Source organism: Apodemus sylvaticus, chromosome 5, assembly GCF_947179515.1.
Source record: "Apodemus sylvaticus chromosome 5, mApoSyl1.1, whole genome shotgun sequence".
Classification (NCBI taxonomy): domain Eukaryota; kingdom Metazoa; phylum Chordata; class Mammalia; order Rodentia; family Muridae; genus Apodemus; species Apodemus sylvaticus.
In genome coordinates, this window is record NC_067476.1 from 123,083,211 (window position 1) to 123,104,616 (window position 21,406).

Genomic DNA, 21,406 nt, shown 5'->3' on the forward strand with positions numbered 1-21,406 from the left:
TTGAACAGAAGAGCATCGTCTAGACAGATGATAGAAACTCTTCCCTGTTAATGGATTTAACATTTGTAGTTCTCTCTTTAGACATCAGGGAAATTAGACACTTATTTGTTCTAAATGCTTAGATCGTCTTCCAGATTGTTGTTCCTGTCATTAAGTAATAGAGTGAAATTGCTTTAAAAATAATACTGATATGTATTTCATACAAGAAAATATATTTGGTTCTTAGAGTATTATGTACAAATATTAACTTGCTTGTATTATATTGTTTAATCTTTTTTTTTTTTTTTGGTTTTTCTTGACAGGGTTTCTCTTTGTAGTCTTGGCTGTTCTGGAACTCACTCTCTTACTCTGTAGACCAGGCTGGCCTCGAACTCAGAAATCCACCTGTCTCTGCCTCCCAAGTGCTGGGATTAAAGGTGTGTGCCACCACGGCCCAGCCCATTGTTTTATCTTAATGGCACCAAAACTCAAATTTTATTCTAATAAATTTTAACACATTTAGATTCCTTTATCTTAAGTGTATGGTGCTGTGCCTGCATGTCTGAATAGGCACTATTTCTGTTTTTGGATGGTTGTGATTTACCTTCTGGGTGCTGGGAACTGAGCACCCTTCTGTAAAAATAGCAAGTGCTCTTAACTGCTGAGCAATCTCTCTAGCCCCTTAAATTTTTTTCTTGTGACTTTTTCAGGCAGGGCCTCACGTTGCAGTTCTGGCTGAAACTCAATATATATGCCAGACTGACCTTGAAACACAGAAATCCACCTGCCTCTGACTCCCAAGAGCTGGTACTACTGAAGTTATGCCTGGTTCTGGTGATTTATTTTGTTTTTCTTAAGCTATCTAGAGTCGGTTATATGGTTTTTACATGGCTTGTGTGTGTCCTATGGAGGTTCAAATCCTGGAAGCTATTTCTGAGTGTGACGTTGTTGACCTTAAAGAGTGGAGCCAAAGCTGGAGGTAATTAGGTCAGTGAAGGCACCACCATCTGAAGAAATTAGGGTCAGCCTTCAGTCAAGAGTTTAGGTAGCTCTCCTGGAAGTAAGGCCTCCTCATGTACTCTGCCTCTTCTGTAAGCACTCACTCCTTTGGTTTTCTTTTCCTCCATCATGTTGTGACCCAAGAAAAGGGGCTTTCAGATGCTGAGTGGACAAAGACACTTGACCTTTGTGATGGTTTGTATATGCTTGGCCCAGGGCGTGGCACTATTAGAAGGTACGGCCCTGTACCAATACCATGCAGTTTTTAACACTATTGCTCTGTAGTATTGCTTGAGGTCAGGGATACTGATACCCCCAGAATTTCTTTTATTGTTGAGAATAGTTTTAGATATCCTGGGTTTTTTGTTATTCTAGAAACAATGAATTCATGAAATTCTTAGGCAAATGGATGGAGCTGGAGAACACCATACTATGTGAGGTAACCCAGACTCAAAAAATGAATCATGGTATGCACTCACTAATAAGTGGGTGTTAACCTAGAAAACTGGAATACCCAAAACATAATCCACACATCAAATGAGGTACAAGAAGAATGGAGGAGTGGCCCCTTGTTCTGGAAAGACTCAGTGAGGCAGTATAGGGCAAAACCAGAACAGGGAAGTGGGAAGAGTTGGGTGGGAAAACAGGGGGAGGGAAGGGGGCTGATGGGACTTTCGGGAGTGGGGGTCCAGAAAAGTGGAAATCATTTGAAATGTAAATAAATATATCAATAAATTAAAAAAAAAGAAAGAAAGTGCGGCCCTGTTGGAGTTAGGTGTGTCACTGTGGGTGTGAGCTATAAGACCCTCATCCTATTCTGCTAGCAGCCTTCAGACAAAGATGTAGAACTCTCAGCTCAGCCTGTACCATGCCTGCCTGGATACTGCCATGCTCCTGCCTTGATGATACTGGCCTGGACCTCTGAACCTGAAAGCCAGCCCAACTAAATGTTGTTTTTATAAGAGTTGCCTTGGTCATGGCATCTGTTCACAGTGGTAAAACCCTAACTTGGACTCCTCTTCTTTTGTTTTTTAGACAGATTCTCTTGTAGCTCAGGTTGGCCTTGAATTTGCTATATTGCTGAGGCTAACTTTAAACTGCTGATTCTCTTGCCTCTGCCTGCAAGTACTGAGATTTCAGACCTGAACTACCTCTGCCTCTGATCTTGGACTTTTCATCCTCCAAATCTGTGATTAACACACTTTTCCCCCTTCTTCTTTATTACATATTTGGCTTCCGGTATTCTATTATAACAAAGGAAATAGAGTAATATTGTTGGTTTGTTTAATGTGCTACATGCCTACGGCAATGGATAGGTTCAGTGGCATACAAAGAAATCTGGAGTGCATTTCCTGTGTAGTCTCCGATACTTTTTGATTTTTCCAGTGACCTCTACAATTGTAGAATGTAAATGCCAGGTTATCCATTCAAATGGGAGAACTTATGGACGCAGTAATTATTTTCAGAGTTTATATTTGATTAATGAGTTGCTGTTGGAATTAGCTCATCTTTAGTCAGGCAGTCAAACATGCCTGTGGTCATAGATATTCAGGGAGACTGAAGCAGGAAGATGGTTTGAGACCAAGAATTTGATACCAGCCTAGATAATATAGAGATTGTCTTAAATCACACAAAATAAAACATAAAAGTCACTTATAAAAGAGCATCTCCTTCTTAATTTGATAATTTCCCCCCAAAATTTAATGTACTATTTTTTTAGGACAAGGTCTCACTCTGTAACCAAGGAACTCATGGCAATCCTCCTGCCTGAGCCTTCTGAGATCTGGGATTACAGGGATGAGTCATCCAAGTCCTCAGATGAACTCTTTGTAGTATAATAAATTACATTTTTTCATACTGGCCCAAGAGAAAAGATACTGATAATTAAGTTCAGATTTTTTTTATTTCAAGAAAAATATGACATCTATGCAAGACAAAAAGTACATATGAACAAGGTAAAAATTTATTTTAAATTTCAAAAATTAATGAAAGCATTTCATAATCCCCAAGCAGGCACCGCTCCCGGCTCTTCCTGCACGTGCTTCCCAGCTAGTCTGTTTGCTTTGGCGCTGTCACACCATGTAGAGATTTTTGTCTCCACAGCTTGGCAAATTCGGGGTAATGTAGAACCCACACATAAGGCTCAACACAGGATCTCTCACACGCGTCTTCATTTTCCCATGCGCCTGAGTCTGGCGACTGCTCCTTTATAAATGTTTAGAGGAAGGCGATGATGTGAACCTGGAGATGCGGCAAACAGTTTGGAACCAGAATGCCAGGCACACACGCAGAGCAGAGTCCCAGATGCTTTCTAGGGGAGTTTGTCTCACTTCCCTTGACTCGTGTCCACACCCAGAAATCTGGAAACCTCACTGTTCCTAAGCATCCTATTCTAGAAAGTACTAGTTGCACATAGTTTGACCACCATGTAATAGAAAAGGAGAAATGGGCTTGGAGATGTACCTCAGTTAGCAGTAAGTCTGCCTATTATTGCTCAAGAGGCCTAGAGTTTGATTTATCAGTGCTGCATGCCCAGGAATTATTCCAGTAGTTGGGAGGTAGAGGGAGGAGGACCAGAGGCTCAAGGTCCTACAGCCTGGACTACATGAAACCTCCTCTCAAAAAGGGGTGGTGGTGGCAATATGGTTCATGTTGGGGTTCAGGAATCAACACACAAACCACTCAGACTCCAGTCTCAGTTAAGCAAGAATAGTTTATTGAACACACACCCCAAGGCAGATCCGATCAAGGTTGCAGCATAGACATGGGAGCAGAGGCTGGATCAGAAGCAGCTTGTGAAGGAATAAAACCACAATGAGTTCATATACAGTGGTGCTCTGCCCTGACTCAAGCTACTTGAGTCTAGATAGAACAGTTCTACCTGACCTTTATTCTGATTGGCCCTAAGTGGAGGCTTACAGTTGTGGAATTTCTGAAGATTAACAAATCTCAGAACACACAGAGCATAACGGGGTCAGCATGGTCCTGCTCTGCATCAAGGCGTTTATTTAATGACCGGCAGACATGGAACAAAATGGCTACAGTTATGTTAGGGGTGATTTTAAGCTGGTGAGCAGGCTTCAGCATGCACACTAGGATTCAACAGTCCACAAAGTTTCTAATGCCGCTCTGTTGTTTTTGTGTTAAATGGCTAAAGATGAAAGAGTAAGCAGTCATCACCTGAGAACATGAAGATATTTGATTGCTAAGTTTTGTTTGTTTGTTTTTTTTTTTAGACAGAGTCTCATGGTATAGCTCCAATTGGCCTGTAATTCACTATTTAGCCAGGCTGCCCTCAGACTCACAGAGATCTGTTTGATATTGCCTCCTGAGTGCTGAAAGGTGTGCGCCACCATACCTGGCTTATTTGATTTCTTTGAAAAGGTTAAGCTTCTAAAAGTACTTAACTGTGAGGGTTTTGGAATCAGAGGCCATGGATGGTACTGCTCTCTCTACAATACCGTTCATATTTCCAGCCACGTATAGTTAGCTACTTTCTTCCCCTTAAACCACACACGAAGAAAATGCATTTGTCTTAGGATCCAAGATGGCTCTAGCCATTACACTTGCATTCCACACAGTGGGATGCAGGGAAGGAAAGAGGCAAGAGACAAAATTAACCTGTGTGGTGGTTCAAAGATTCCAGAGAAACTATCATTTGCTTCCACAGAAAGTTGAGGAGAATGGGTAAACAAATACTCATCTATGGAAAACTCTATACTAAGGGAAAGGTTGGAGAATGTCTCCAAGCTCCTGCTGTCCTGGGCTACCTAGTAAGAGCTTGTTTTTAAAAGGGGGAGAAGGGTGGGAGCCCCACAGTTAATGAAGCGGTTCTGTTTAAGGTGGATATGGAGAGAATAAAGACTGGGAGATAGACTTTTTTCCTCACTTAGAGACACAGTTCCTTTGGGACAGCACCCATCAACTTTTTGTTAACTTGTATCAACAAGCTAGGGTCATCGAGAAGGAGGGAACCTTAATTGGGAACATGGTTCCATCAAATTGTCCTGTAGGCAAGTCTGTGAAGTATTTTAGTCATTACTGACTCTTGTGTGGGAGTCTAGCCCACTGTGGGTGGTGCCATCCCTGGGTAGATGGTCTTGGGTCAAATGAAAAAGCAAGCTGAACTAGCCACTGAGAGCGAGTTAGTAAGCTGCATCCCTCCATAGTCTCTGCTTTAGTCCCTGCCTTCAGGTTCCTGTTTTGAGTTCGTGCCCTGACTTCCATCAGTGATGGACTGTAATGTACAAGTGTAAGATGAAATAAACTCTTTCCTCACATTGCATTTGCTGCATGATTTTATCACAACAACAGAGAAGCCAGCTAGGCCATGGAAATGAGAATGACCTTGCACCATGGATCCTCTGCCAACTACTGAGAGTGTAGGCTGGTACCCTTATAGGTAGGCTGGCACCATCATAGGCTGGCACCATCATAGGCTGGCACTATCATGCCCAGTTTTAAGTGCTTGATACTGATCTCAGAATTCATGCATGCTAAATAATCACTGTACTAACATTCCCAGCACATATGAGACTTTTTGCATAAACAAGATTTGCACTTTTAATTGAGTACTCAGGAGTACAGCTAAGTAGTTGAATGGTAATTGTATGTTTTTATAAGAAATTACCAAACCATTTTGTACAGTTTTATATTTTTATATGGGCACTATAGTCTACAGAAATGTAATTGATACTTTGGTATTTTCTATGTAGATGACTATGTCATCTGTATATAGGAGTGTAACTGCCCGCAGCTACTGCGAACTGGGTCCCTGGAAAGAGAAGCTGGGGATAGATGGGAGGCTGCGGAAAAGAAGGAAGGCCAGGACATCACAATTGCTGATCGAGGCCCAAAGTTTAATTGGGGTCTGACAATTTAAGGCAGTTTGGATCGAGTCCCTCCCCACAAGCTCAGTGGGTGTTGGCTCCACTGCTCCACACTGCTCAGTGGGTAGCCTGCTTGATTCAGGGAACTGTAGGTCTGGCGGATCTTGATCCCAGTGCTCCACCCCAGGCTAGCACCAGGTGCTCACTAGCCCGACTCCCAGGTAATAAACAGGAGGCTGCATTGTTTTATGGAGAACAAAGGGCCAGAACTTCAAGGGCTGAGAGATAGTGGCTAGCCTGGAGGTTAGAAACCCTCTTCCCACTTGGGGAGGACACATAGGAGTTTCATTTTTCTCTGTGGTCTGTGTGCTTTTCTTATTACAGGGGCTAGAATTTCTAGCATTGCGATGAAATTCAGTGGTCAGTGTGGCTATCTTGGACTTGTTTTTTTTAGGGAGGAAGTATTTACTGTCCTGGTAGATGTACCTTCTTTGTTTTGTTTTTCAACACAGGGTTTCTCTATGTAGTCCTGACTGACTTGGAACTCTCTCTGTAGATCAGCATGGCCTTGAACTCATAGAAATGCACCTGCCTCTTCCTCCACTGGGATTAAAGGTATGAGCCACCAATTCACCAGGCTTTGTTTGCTAAATTGTGACAGAGCTCCACTTTTGTCTCCTATTTCACTGTAGCAGTGCTAGTAATTTAGTCTTGTTATAGAAGGCTTGTCACAAGAATGTTGGTCTCATTTTCACCTGTCTTAAAAAGCACACACCTTCTGACAAAATGAGTCAGAAGCTGGGTGTTGTGGCTCCTTTAATCCCAGCACTCAGGAGGCAGAGGCAGGTGGATCTTTGAGTTTGAGGCTAGCTTGGACTACAGAGTGAGTTCTGAGACAGCCTGGGCTAAACAGAGAGACCCTGTCTCAAAAAATAAAAACAAACCCAAACCAAACCAAAACAACAATAATAGAAGTGCGAAAGGGAGCCGGACCTGGCTATTGTTTCCCTAGTTAAAGGAGACTTTACTGCTGCCTCAGAGGTGTAGGTGTGGCTGTTGTAGGTGTGGCTGCTGTATCACATATGCATCAGGGGTTGTCAGGGAGGAGCGAGGCTATGTCTACACTCAGTGTGCAGACCTACAAACATCCGAATGATTAGTAGCCCAACATTCCCTGAAATAAACAAGCCTGAAGCAGCTACCAGTCCAGTGCTAGAGGGAGCTAGCCTGAGACTCTACCATCATCAGTCTGGTGCCAGGCAGGCTCAGACAGGCTCCCAGGATGGGGAGCAAGACAGAGACTAGAACAACCCTACCTGGGACTGTAGCCCCGACCAGGAGTGAGTTGGAGACAGACAACCCTTGCATGGAGCCACTAGGGCTGGCCAGTCAGGGAGCTAGCCTGAGATGACCACCAGTCTGATGCCACACAGGCCTGGGGGCTCAGACCTCGGCCCAGAGTCATAATACACTAGCAGGGCCTAGCACTCCTGACATTACTCCTGAGATGAGCTCAGACACTTGGAGACACTGGGCAGCACAAAGAGGAGTAAGTGGTGGAGAGATGGAAGAGAAACCGAAACAGAAGGAGGTGGATACAATGAAGAGGGGCAGAACTGGAGATTTAAGGGTAGTGAGGAACAGCCTGATGTGAGTAGCTGGTGCTGCCACCTGGGACCATGGTGGTGTCCTGGTATGTATTGTCACCAGGGTCCATGTCTAGGCCCATGGTCCTGGAACAGCAGGGATCTGTTACTGCAAAAGGTCAAGATGCTGTCCCTGGTCTGTGCTGCCTTTTGTTGGTATTTGATTGCTGTATAGAACTGGCCCCAAAGCCGGGTGGTGGTGGTAACACGCCTTTAATCCCAGCACTTGGGAGGCAGAGACAGGCAGATTTCTGAGTTTGAGGCCAGCCTGGTCTACAGAGTGACTCCAGGACAGCCAGGGCTATACAGAGAAACCCTGTCTAGAACCCCCCTCCCCCCAAAAAAACGAACTGGCCCCACCCCTCATCTGAGCATCATGGGAGAGCTGGCTCTAGAGGTGTGAAAACAGGAGAGCTGACCCCACCCTTAGCTGGCTTCAGTACTTGGGAGAGCGGGTCCCCCCACATTGCTGGAGGTGTGGGTAAGCCAGTGATGAGCCTACCAGCGTGGGAGAATGGGCCCAAAGACTCATCTCCAGAGAGGCAACGCAGAGGAAGAGATACCCTCTCCACTGCCTCCTTTTCACTCATCACCTGCAGCAGGCAGGAGACCTGGTCCTTGGGGTCATGAGAGCAGAAAAGCTGGCCCTGTCCCCTCACCATCTGCAACACTAGGGAGATCGAGATCTTGCCTGGGCGGCAGAGTAGAGCAGACTCTGGATGTGGGGTTGCAGGTGAACCAACCCTGAGGGCATAAGTATTGGAGAACTGGCCCTGCATCTTGTCTGCTTTGCAGTGGGGTCAGTGAGGGGGAGATTCCCTCTCCTCCCATTTGTCCTTGTCACCAGTTGCACTAGCTAGCCCCAGATAGGGTAATGAGATCAGGAGATCTGACCCTTATCCCTGCTGCTGAACTAGTGAGGGCTCACATCTCACGTGGGCAGCCCAATAAAGCTGCCTCTGAATGTGGGGGTCGCATTCCTGAGGTCCTGAGGGTGAGTGTGGGAGAATTCACCCTGCTTCCTGTCTGTAGTGCAGTGGTGTCAGCAAGAGATCCCCTCCTCTCCCATAGAGGGCAGGAGAGCTTGACTGGGGTCATGAGAGTGGGAGAAGTGGCCATGTCCCTCACCAACTGCCTGCAACACCCTACACCTTACCATGACAGTAGGGTAGAGATGGCCCTGACTGTGGGGGTGGGCTGGGGCGCTTGCTGGTGAACTGGCCCTGAGGGTGAGCTGACAGGCTGACCAGCTCAGATACCTCTCAGGCCCAGATCCAGGGCTTTGAACTGGCCCGTCCCAACATCTACTCCATCTGTGATGGTTTGTATATGTTTGGCCCAGGGAGTGGCACTATTAGGAGGTGTGGCCCTGTTGGAGTAGGCTTTAATGTACTTGACCTGTATTTGTACATACCTGGTAGTTTCCAAATGTATCATATTAATATTTTTCTGGGCTTTAGATACAGTGTACAAGTTTTCATTTAAAATTACCTCATTAAAGTTGCTTTCCGACATTTTTAATAATAGTTATGATTAGTTTATGATGTGAAAGTATAATAAAAATAAAAGTTGTTATAACTGAGATGAATACAGCACAAAGATCATTCAACTTTTTGTGATCAAAATTCTGTGCCCTGAAATAAAATTAATTTTGATTCTTTAAAATAAAAGATAAAGAATAAAAGAAAAAACAAAGGTCCTCCCTCATTCTAGCGGCCTGGAAGCCAGTATTCTGCTAGCAGCCTTCCTATGAAGATGCAGTGCTTTTCCTGCACCATGCTTGTCTGAATGCTGCTGCCATGCTCCCATTTTGATAATGGACTGAGCCTCTGAACCTGTAACCCAGCCCAATTAAATGTCCTTTTAAGACTTGCCTTGGAGCCGGGTGGTGGTGGTGGCGCACGCCTGTAATCCCAGCACTCTGGGAGGCAGAGGCAGGTGAATTTCTGCATTCGAGGCCAGCCTGGTCTACAGAGTGAGTTCCAGGACAGTCAGGGCTACACAGAGAAACCCTGTTTCGACAAAAAACCAAATCCAAAAAACAGACAGACAGAAAGACTTGCCTTGGTTATGGTGTCTGTTCACAGCAGTAAAACCCTGACTAAGACACTGTTGATGAACTACTGGATGCATGAAGGGAGGGGATGGCCCTACAGATCCAACAACAGGGTATCTGAGACAAGTCCCAGTGAGTTTCCAGTTGAGTATCAGACGCTAGAGGCCTCGTACCTGACCAACTAATCATTACAATGAACACCTGCGAGCAAAGTATAGTGGACAAAAGGGAACAAATCCTGTGGGGCACACTGTGACACATCTTCCGCAAGATTTTTACTTTTTCTCTGTCAGGAAGGAGGTAGCAAGAGGGAGGGTAGGAGAGGAGGAGGTGAGTGGGATTGGGATGTCTGATGTGAAATTCACAAAGAATCAAAAAGTTAAAAAAAATGGTGAATGAAATTTAAGCAGGAACTAAGAGACTAAGTAACTTAGAGACTTAGTAACTTTTAGGGTTCTAAAACAAGCATAAACTTGTTTCGAGAAAGCAAGCATAAACTAATGAAACTGGTGGGGACTTAAGGTAGAAACCAGTGGTCAGGCACACCATCGGTGGTCAGGCACACCACCAAAGTTCCTTGTTATCTCATAACCCTTCCTAGATGCTTAAAGTGAGGATATGATAACTCAGATGATACCTGGACACCTTGTGTGGGATCCGACTGGATGGGTGAACTACCTCCCTATGCCTGGCCAGTGTTTGCCACCAGCCCACTAAAAAGAACCTAGGCTTGAAGCTCCTTGGTTGTTCACGTCCTGAAACTCACTCGTGCTGGACAGGAGCTCTGCTTTCTATGAGTCTATAACTTCTAACTCACCCTCTGTGTTATTTTTATTTTATTTATTTTTTTCAGACAGAGTTTCTCAGTATAATCAGTCCTGACTGCCCCAGACTCACTTTGTAGACCAGGCTGGCCTCAAACTCACAGAGATTCATCTGCCTCTGCCTCCCGAATTTCATTCTTTGAATTCACCAGATGAGAACTTGGAAGTCATGTGACCTTGAATACCTGGTACCTGAAACTCTGAGTTAAAGCCCACCCCAGGCAAGAGAAAAGTTCCTTTGAACACAAAGGCATCTCACTTTTCCTGCCTCAAACCCACTAAGAGTGGCTCTGGTCTGTAACCTCAGAACTTAAAGAAGCAGAGAAAGATATGAGTTTGAAGACAGAATTACAGAGCAAGTCCCTATCTTAAGAAACCAAAGGTCGGAAGTGGGAGGGCACTTGCCTAGTGCACATGGGCTGGTTTTATTTCTAGAGCCGAAAAGAAATAAAACTAATTAAATTCCATTCCTACTTGATCTGAACTAAAGCTTACAAAAGTTTCCTTAAAAAGAATGAAACAAGGAATGTTACAGAACTACCTATAGACGACACTCATATGCACCCACTGGCTTCATTATCACTGATTGGGTAACGCTGGGAAGTTCACAGATGGATATTAGGAGCATTATTTGGATGAACAATCTAACAAGAGTCCTCTATAGCAGACAATCCTGCTTGGAGTCTCTAGTTTTCTCTATTTTAGTAAGCAATTTATTTAAGAGGTGCTATTTTTTTTCCTTCCAGAATCTGTTTAAATTGTCATTCTGATATTACACTGAGCTTTTCACCTTTAAAAAACATGTTTTCTTGGTAAACTTTGGTTTTTATACTAAAGATGGCAACTTTGCACAACCTAGAGGATTTGCATTTCCTTTTAGGATGGGTTGTACCCAATTGCTACAGTCCACGTAGCCTTTTATTTCCTTTTACTTACATGCAGTAATCCAGTTTTCCTGTGTGAGAGGTCAGTTAATAGTTCCTAAGATTTAGAACAGGTGGAACCAGTCCTTTAATTTAAAAAATAATTGGGGTTTCCTTAAATTTATACCAGCATACCCACCCTTCTAAAACATTCTAAAAACCTAAAGTACAGAAGGATTTTTTTGTTGTTGTTGTTGTTGGTAGACAGGAAAATGACTGCAGAGTCCATGAACATTTCAAATCCAATTATGGGCAATGTAAAAATAAAACAGTCTTTCCACAGAACTGTCTTCTTAAAGAGTTAAAGTCACACTTTTCAGTATTTTTTTTTAAGAGTAGTTGGCTTGAAGTGCATATAATGGCACAAATCAAGGCTATACACAGAAATAAATCCATCTTACACTTTTATTTATAAATTAGTTCTACATGCAAATTACTAAGCACAGAAAAAAAGTTCGCAGCTTCACACTAGCTTCAGAGATCTGCTTCCTGCCTTCAGAGGTTAAGGCACTACATATACATATTTTCAATTTGTTTTTAACCTTTACACAGAAAAACTGACACTATTTTACATGGATTGTAAATAGTATCTTGGGAAGCTACAGTAACTGTACTTGTGGGAAACGAACTTCATATAAAATTCTTAAGAATTCTATAGTTTATATAATTATATTACGGCAAGTCTGAAAATACACAGTATAAAACATGAAGTATTTACAATTAGGTAAACAATTACATAAGAGGAACATTCTTTCCTAAATTTTACTTTAAAGTTTTCTGTGTGTGACTATTTTGCCTGTAATTATGTTTCTGTACACACTATGGGCAAGCTGTGTCCATGGAGGGCAGGAGAGGCACCGGGTCTCTCAGACCTGGAATTACATATGGCTGTGAGCAGCCAACTGGGTGCTGGGAACCAAACTCTGAGGCTCTGCAAAGGCAGCATTATTCTTTATTGTTGAGCCATCTCTCCAGCTCCAACTGTTAAGAACAACTTTACAATGGTCAAAAAAGGGTATTTTTCACATTTCAGAAAGATGGCTTTATTCCCACTATCCTTTATGCTATTTTTTGTATACTTGAGGAGATAGCAGAGACAGTGCCCAGTTATTTGATTCTCTGTTTTTTTCTGGCTTGGAACTGCTCTGTCTTGTTTTTCACAGATTTAATCAGCACGGACAAGGCGGTATCCAGGGGTTGCTTCTGTGCTGGTTTTGCCGGGTTCTGCTGAGCTCTCTCTACTGCTTGAATAAGAAGCTCTTCTTTCCGTTCTCGATGCCGAGCTTTCTCCTCCAGAATCTTTTCCATAGCTTTTGTTTTCTTGAAATTAGGATCAGAGGGATCCAAATTGAACAAGTGGGAAGTGTACATTGCCTGAAACCGTGCATCACTGACATTTACCTGCAAATTCAAAGAGAAGAAACTCGTAAGCAAACGCAGAGGGCTGTGGTTATTAAGTACAAGTGTGTACTCTGTGCACTGAGGCATGAGAACCAATTTCTGCAATCCCAGAGAGGTTTTCTGTTTGTAACTTGAGACAAGGTCTGCCTTTTTAGTCTAGGCTGAACTGGAACTTACTGCTTTAGAACACAGGGTCCTCCTGGCCTTGGTCTCCTAAGAACTGGGATTAACAGGCATGTGCCAGGGCAGACTCAATGGAATTGTAAGGCCTGCCATTTATTTATTTGTTTGTTTGTTTTTTGGATTTGGTTTTTTCGAGACACGGTTTCTCTGTATACCCCGGGCTGTCCTGGAACTCACTCTGTAGACCAGGCTGGCTGCGAACTCAGAAATCCGCCTGCCTTTGCCTCCCAGAGTGCTGGGATTACAGGCGTGCGCCACCACCGCCCGGCAAGGCCTACCCTTTAATAACAGTGTGTAGGATATGCTGTTCTCTTTTCCCCAAGCCAATCTATTTGACTAGTGGCCCATGTGTATTCTGTGGTCTATAACTTGAATAATTATTTTGACTGACTAGAGAAGTGGTTTCCAAGGCAGGGCTTCCTGTTCCTTGCTGAGCATAAGACCAACTTCTAACTTATCATAGACAAGTCAATTGAATTGCCTGGAATTTAAGCAGTCACTACATTAGCTAGGCCTGGGAGCACAGGGCAGTAATTGTAGGTAATTTGAAGGCTGACTCAGGATTCCAGATTCAAGATCACCTTTGGCAGCTTAGCTAAACCCTGTTTCAAAATATAATGCAAAACGGTAGCTGCAGATGTTGCTCAATGGTAGAGTGCTTGTCTAAACCAGTGTGATGCTCTAGCTCAAGTACCCCAAGTGAAAAAAACAAACAAACAAACAAACAAAACCCCAAAGAAATCCACCCTTGAGTCCAAGATTTGGTAAGATACAAACCCCAGATTTATCCTGTTTCTACAAAAAGTACTATGGTCCTACCTTGAAAAGTATACCCCTAATCCAGCCAGACTTAATAGTGAACAACAAAGAAAGACCTGAGTCTACTTAGTGATACTGATAGACAAAATACCATAAATAACAAAGGAACGCTCATGAAAATTCAGGCTGTGAGTACATGTGTATGTGTAGGTGCCCGTGCCTGCTAGTGCCTGAGGTTGATGTTGGGTATCTTCCTTTACTGTTCTCTATTTTATATTTTGAGACAGCTTCTCTCATTGAAGTGAGAGATCATCAATTGGCTGGCTGACAGCAGACCCTGGGATCCTTCGGTATCCATTCCTTGTAGCTCTGGGGTTATACAAATATGCTGCTGCTGCTAGCTTTTCTGTGAGTACTGGAGTCCAAACTCAGGTCTCCTGATTGCTCAGTTGGTTCTTTACCCACTGAGCCATCTCCATAGTCCTCATGCAAAAACTTAAAAAAAGATTGTTTGTATGGTAGGTAGAGGTTAGAGGACAACATGTGGACAATGGGGAATGAACTCAGGTTGTCAGATTTGGTGGTGAGTGCTACTAGCTGCAGAGCTGTATCACCAGCTCTATGAAAAATATTTTATACATGATTACTTATGGGTGAAGATAGAGCTCATAATTTATCAGAAACTTCATGGGAACACAAACATATATGAAAAGGTGGAGCAGTAGTGGTCTTGTAATCCTTCTGCATACTACAAAGACGTTTATATCCTTCCATCCACTTTGACCCAATTCAAAACTCACCCATCTTTTTTTTTATTATTTTTTTTTTTCTTCTTCAAATTCACTAGTGGAAACTGTCAGGTAATTCCTAGTGGCTACTTTAAAGTTTTCTGTGGAGGGCTCGGACTCATGCATATATGGCCATTAGGACCACACACTCAGCCTAAGAAGGACACTGACGAGGGACAGCAACAATATACACAGAAATTAGAAAGCACGGCCCATCAAGCTGGCTACTGTACAGAGCGAGAGTGAGGCCTGCCACGTGACCTCTCCATGCTCAGCTGACTATCTCAGCATGAGCATCACTGCTTCTGGTTTTAACATTTAAAGGCTACAGGTTTTTGTTGTAGTATGGCTACCAGCTTTAATGTAACTACCTCATTTAGTGCTCAACCATAGAACAGTGGTGCGATCCACTCTGGGATGAATTGTTAAAGGACAGTCACTTTGTCGCCTTTACAGGCCTTGGTAAGAGCTTTTTGAGGGTAACTTCATGCCTAATTTCTTTTTTTTTTATTTTTTTTATTTTTTTTTATTTTTTTTATTTGATATAATTTATTTACATTTCAAATGATTTCCCCTTTTCTAGCCCCCCCCCCCCCCCACTCCCCGAAAGTCCCGTAAGCCCCCTTCTCTTCCCCTGTCCTCCCTCCCACCCCTTCCCAGTTCCCCGTTCTGGTTTTGCCAAATACTGTTTCACTGAGTCTTTCCAGAACCAGGGACCACTCCTGCTTTCTTCTTGTATCTCATTTGATGTGTGGATTATGTTTTGGGTATTCCAGTTTTCTAGGTTAATAACCACTTATTAGTGAGTGCATACCATGATTCACCTTTTGAGTCTGGGTTACCTCACTTAGTATGATGTTCTCTAGCTCCATCCATTTGCCTAAGAATTTCATGAATTCATTGTTTCTAATGGCTGAGTAGTACTCCATTGTGTAGATATACCACATTTTTTGTATCCACTCTTCTGTTGAGGGATACCTGGGTTCTTTCCAGCATCTGGCAATTATAAATAGGGCTGCTATGAACATAGTAGAGCATGTATCCTTATTACATGGTGGGGAATCCTCTGGGTATATGCCCAGGAGTGGTATAGCAGGATCTTCTGGAAGTGAGGTGCCCAGTTTTCGGAGGAACCGCCAGACTGCTTTCCAGAGTGGTTGTACCAATTTGCAACCCCACCAGCAGTGGAGGAGTGTTCCTCTTTCTCCGCACCCTCTCCAACACCTGCTGTCTCCTGAATTTTTAATCTTAGCCATTCTGACTGGTGTAAGATGAAATCTTAGGGTTGTTTTGATTTGCATTTCCCTAATGACTAATGAAGTGGAGCATTTTTTAAGATGCTTCTCCGCCATCCGAAGTTCTTCAGGTGAGAATTCTTTGTTTAACTCTGTACCCCATTTTTTAATAGGGTTGTTCGGTTTTCTGGAGTCTAACTTCTTGAGTTCTTTATATATATTGGATATTAGCCCTCTATCTGATGTAGGATTGGTGAAGATCTTTTCCCAATTTGTTGGTTGCCGATCTGTCCTCTTGATGGTGTCCTTTGCCTTACAGAAACTCTGTAACCTTATTAGGTCCCATTTGTCAATTCTTGCTCTTAGAGCATACGCTATTGGTGTTCTGTTCAGAAACTTTCTCCCTGTACCGATGTCCTCAAGGGTCTTCCCCAGTTTCTTTTCTATTAGCTTCAGAGTGTCTGGCTTTATGTGGAGGTCCTTGATCCATTTGGATTTGAGCTTAGTACAAGGAGACAAGGATGGATCAATTCGCATTCTTCTGCATGCTGACCTCCAGTTGAACCAGCACCATTTGTTGAAAAGGCTATCTTTTTTCCATTGGATGTTTTCAGCCTCTTTGTCGAGGATCAAGTGGCCATAGGTGTGTGGGTTCATTTCTGGATCTTCAATCCTGTTCCATTGATCCTCCTGCCTGTCACTGTACCAATACCATGCAGTTTTTAACACTATTGCTCTGTAGTATTGCTTGAGGTCAGGGATACTGATTCCCCCAGATTTTCTTTTGTTGCTGAGAATAGTTTTAGCTATCCTGGGTTTTTTGTTGTTCCAGATGAATTTGATAATTGCTCTTTCTAACTCTGTGAAGAATTGAGTTGGGATTTTGATGGGTATTGCATTGAATCTGTATAGTGCTTTAGGCAAAATGGCCATTTTAACTATATTGATTCTACCGATCCATGAGCATGGGAGGTTTTCCCATTTTTTGAGGTCTTCTTCCATTTCCTTCTTCAGAGTCTTGAAGTTCTTGCCATACAGATCTTTCGCATGTTTGGTAAGAGTCACCCCAAGATACTTTATACTGTTTGTGGCTATTGTGAAGGGGGTCATTTCCCTAATTTCTTTCTCAGCCTGCTTATTCTTTGAGTATAGGAAGGCCACTGATTTGCTTGAGTTGATTTTGTAACCTGCCACTTTGCTGAAGTTGTTTATCAGCTGTAGGAGCTCTCTAGTGGAGTTCTTTGGGTCACTTAGGTAGACGATCATGTCGTCTGCAAATAATGATAGTTTGACTTCCTCCTTTCCAATTTGTATCCCTTTGACCTCCTTATGTTGTCGAATTGCCCGAGCTAGTACCTCAAGTACAATATTGAAAAGATAAGGAGAAAGGGGGCAGCCTTGTCTGGTCCCTGATTTCAGTGGGATTGCTTCAAGTTTCTCTCCGTTTAGTTTGATGCTGGCTACCGGTTTGCTGTATATTGCTTTTACTATGTTTAGGTATGGGCCTTGAATTCCTGTTCTCTCCAAGACTTTAAGCATGAAAGGATGCTGAATTTTGTCAAATGCTTTTTCAGCATCCAATGAAATGACCATGTGGTTTTGTTCTTTGAGTTTGTTTATGTAGTGGATTGTATTGATGGATTTCCGTATATTGAACCAACCCTGCATTCCCGGGATAAAGCCTACTTGATCATGGTGGATGATCGTTTTGATGTGTTCTTGGATTCGGTTGGCAAGAATTTTATTGAGTATTTTTGCATCGATGTTCATAAGGGAAATTGGTCTGAAGTTCTCTTTCTTTGTTGGATCTTTGTGTGGCTTTGGTATCAGCGTAATTGTGGCTTCGTAGAAGGAATTGGGTAGTGTTCCTTCTGTTTCTATTTTGTGGAATAGTTTGAAGAGTATTGGTGTTAACTCTTCTTTGAAGGTCTGGTAGAATTCTGCACTGAAACCATCTGGTCCTGTGCTTTTTTTGGTTGGAAGACTTTCTATGACTCCTTCTATTTCTTTAGGCTTTATGGGACTGTTTAGATGGTCTAGTTGGTCCTGATTTAATTTTGGTATTTGGTATCTGTCAAGGAAATTGTCCATTTCCTCCAGATTCTCCAGTTGTGTTGAGTACAGGCTCTTGTAGTAGGATCTGATGATTTTTTGGATTTCCTCAGTTTCCGTTGTTATGTCTCCCTTTTCATTTCTAAGTTTGTTAATTTGGATACTTTCTCTGTGCCCTTTGGTCAGTCTGGCTAAGGGTTTATCTATCTTGTTGATTTTCTCAAAGAACCAGCTCCTAGTTTTGTTGATTTTTTGTATGGTTCTCTTTGTTTCTACTTGATTGATTTCGGCCCTGAGTTTGATGATTTCCTGCCTTCTACTCCTCCTGGGTGAAATAGCTTCTTTTTGTTCTAGGGCTTTCAGGTGTGTCATTAAGTTGGTAATGTATGCTCTCTCCATTTTCTTTTTGGAGGCACTCAGGGCTATGAGTTTTCCTCTTAGCACTGCTTTCATTGTGTCCCATAGATTTGGGTATGTTGTGTTTTCATTTTCATTGTGTTCTAAAAAGTCTTTAATTTCTTTCTTTATTTCTTCCTTGACCAAGGTGTCATTGAGTAGAGTATTGTTCAATTTCCACGTGTATGTGGGTTTTCTGTTGTTTCTGTTGCTATTGAAGACCACTTTTATTCCATAGTGATCAGATAGGAGGCATGGGATTAGTTCTATCTTTTTATATTTGTTGAGGTCTGTCTTGTGACCAATTATATGGTCGATTTTGGAGAAGGTACCATGAGGTGCTGAAAAAAAGGTATATTCTTTTGTTTTAGGATAGAATGTTCTATATATATCAGTTAAATCTAATTGGTCCAAAGCTTCAATTAGTTTCATTGTGTCCTTGTTTAGTTTCTGTTTTCCTGATCGGTCCATTGAGGAAAGTGCAGTGTTGAAGTCACCCACAATTATTGTGTTAGGTGCAATGTGTGCTTTGAGTTTTAATAAAGTTTCTTTTATGAAAGAGGGTGCCCTTGCATTTGGAGCATAGATGTTCAGGATTGAGAGTTCTTCTTGTTGTATTTTTCCTTTGACCAGCAAGAAGTGTCCCTCAGAGTCTCTTTTGATGACTTTGGGTTGAAAGTCAATTTTATCTGATATTAAAATGGCTACTCCAGCTTGTTTCCTGAGACCATTTGCTTGTAAAATTGTCTTCCAGCCTTTTACTGTAAGGTAGTGTTTGTCTTTGACCCTGAGGTGTGTTTCCTGTAAGCAGCAAAATGTAGGGTCCTGTTTACGTATCCAGTCAGTTAGTCTGTGTCTTTTTATTGGGGCATTGAGTCCATTGATGTTAAGAGATATTAAGGAATAGTGATTGTTACTTCCTATCATTTTTGACGTTATTTTTTAAATTTGATTGCTTAACTTCTTTTGGGTTTGATGAAAGGTTACTATCTTGCTTTTTTCAGGGTGGAGTTTCCCTCCTTGTATTGGTGTTGTCCTCCTATTATCCTTTTTAGGGCTGGGTTTGTGGATAGATATTGGGTGAACTTGGTTTTGTCGTGAAATATCTTAGTTTCTCCATCTATGGTGATTGAGAGTTTTGCTGGATATAGTAGTTTTGGTTGGCATTTGTGTTCTCTTAGAGTCTGCATGAGATCTGCCCAGGACCTTCTAGCCTTCATAGTCTCAGGTGAAAAGTCTGCTGTGATTCTGATAGGTCTTCCTTTATATGTTACTTGGCCTTTTTCTCTTACTGCCTTTAGTATTCTTTCTTTGTTTAGAACATTTGGTGTTTTGATTATTATGTGACGGGAAGTATTTCTGTTCTGGTCCAGTCTGTTTGGAGTTCTGTAGGCTTCTTGTATATTCATGGGCATCTCTCTCTTTAGGTTAGGGAAGTTTTCTTCCATAATTTTATTGAAGATATTTGCTGGCCCTTTAAGTTGTAAATCTTCACTCTCATCTATGCCTATAATCCTTAGGTTTAGTCTTCTCATTGTGTCCTGGATTTCCCGGATATTTTGGGTTACAAGCTTTTTGCATTTTGCATTTTCTTTAACTGTTGAGTCCATGGTTTCTATGGAATCTTCAGCATCTGAGATTCTTTCTTCTATCTCTTGTATTCTGTTGTTGATATTTGCATCTCTGTCCCCTGATTTCTTCCCAAGGCTTTCTATCTCCAAAGTTGTCTCCCTTTGAGTTTTCTTAGTTGTTTCTACTTCTGATTTTAGATCCTGGATGGTTTTGCTTAGCTCCTTCCCTTGCATGTTTGTGCTTTCCTGTAATTCTTTAAGAGATTTTTGTGTTTCCTCTTTCATGAGCTCAGCCTGTTGACCAAAGTTCTCCTGTATTTCTTTAAGGGATTTTTGTGTTTCGTCTTTCATGACCTCAGCCTGTTGAGCAAAGTTCTCCTGTATTTCTTTAAGTGTTTTTTGCATTTCCTCCTTGTTGGCTTTTGTATTCTCCTGGATTTCTTTCAATGATTTTTGTGTTTCCCTTGCAAGGGCTTCTAACTTTTGATCCATTTTCTCCTGAATGTCCTTCATGTGTTCCTGTACCAGCATCATGACCAGTGATTTTAAATCCAAATCTTGTTTTACTGGTGTGATGGGGTATCCAGGACTTGCTGGTAGAGGAGAATTTGGTTCAGATGTTGCCATATTGCCTTGATTTCTGTTAGTGACGTTCCTGCGTTTGCCTTTTGCCATCTAGCTCTCACTGGTGTTACTTGGTCTTGTCAGTGCTGGACTCACCAGTGCAAGCTGCCCCTTCCCAGTTGGCCTCTGGTGCACAGCTTACACTCTGCACTGCCTATAAACAGGGTGCTGTTGTCCAGGCTGTTCAGATCCCGAAGCAGGCACCTGAAGGCTCCCGCTGGGGCCCGCAGGATTTATTGGCGCACACCGACTTCTCCCAGCTGGCCGCCCGGAAGCCCCCACTAGCCTCTTGAGGGACCTGGAGATGTGGCGGCCACCCAGGCTGATCTGAAGCGGAGAGAGTTGAGCTGGGGGCTTCTGCCTGAGGCCTTGCCCCAGATTGTGCCTGTGGACCAGGTGGAACCCGTGTGCACCCCCAGGGAGCTCCGAAGGTGAATGTTGCTGTGACCTCCCCTGTGCTCCGCTCACTCCGCTGGGCAGCCGATTTCCCCAACCGGGCTGGCGCACACTAGGTTAGCCTTGTCGCCCGGGCCCTGAGTCCAGGCAAACGCCTGGGAGGCCAAGGTCCGAGCAAAGTTCCCCTAGGGCTATGTCTGTTATTTGGGTCCGCCAGGTGACCCGGATGGCGGGCGTGCGCGTCCGCGCTCCCCGAAAGCACCGGGAGAGTCTGTTGTGCTAATAACCTCCTGGGCGGGTTGACACACAGATGGCCCACCAAGCCGCCCAGTTCTTGGGGTCAGTCCTGTGCCTTTTGGGGCCTAGACCCCCGTTTTGTTAGCCTCAGGCTAAGCTTGTTAGCAGTCTCTGCCCTCCCGAGCACTCTGGCTCCTGTAGGCAAAATGGCGGCGCGTGCACCGGCCGGGGCAAAAAAAAAAAACTCCTGGCTGGGTTGGCGCCCCGATGGCCACTCGAACAGCCCAGGGCCTGGTTGCAGGCCAACGCCCGTCTGGCTCAGACCCCTGCGGTGTTGGGCCTAGGATTATGTTTGTGTACCTCAGTCTGACCGATCTCTGGAGCCCGGGATCAAGATGGCGGTGAGTCTCTCCTGACTGGCGGGCAGCCGAGTTCTGAAGTGGCTTCCGTGCAGCGAAAGGCTCCGCAGAACCGCAGTTGCTTGCCGCCCGGCTGGTCAGCGAAGGTC

General features: G+C 43.4%; 1 protein-coding gene and 1 pseudogene across 5 annotated transcripts in view; one reads left to right on the top strand and one right to left on the bottom strand.

Moving 5' to 3' along the window:
* Positions 1-6,833: 6,833 nt before the first annotated feature.
* LOC127686572 (uncharacterized) lies at positions 6,834-6,979 on the top strand (annotated as a pseudogene).
* Positions 6,980-11,643: 4,664 nt separating this feature from the next.
* Positions 11,644-21,406, bottom strand: part of Esf1 (ESF1 nucleolar pre-rRNA processing protein homolog) — a 61,276-nt gene continuing 51,513 nt past the window's right edge. For all 5 annotated transcript variants that reach the window (XM_052183741.1, XM_052183742.1, XM_052183743.1 and 2 more), the window contains one exon: positions 11,644-12,657. In XM_052183741.1, coding sequence (XP_052039701.1) covers positions 12,364-12,657 — 294 coding nt within the window. In that variant the 3' untranslated portion in view covers positions 11,644-12,363. The remainder of the gene's footprint in view (positions 12,658-21,406) is intronic.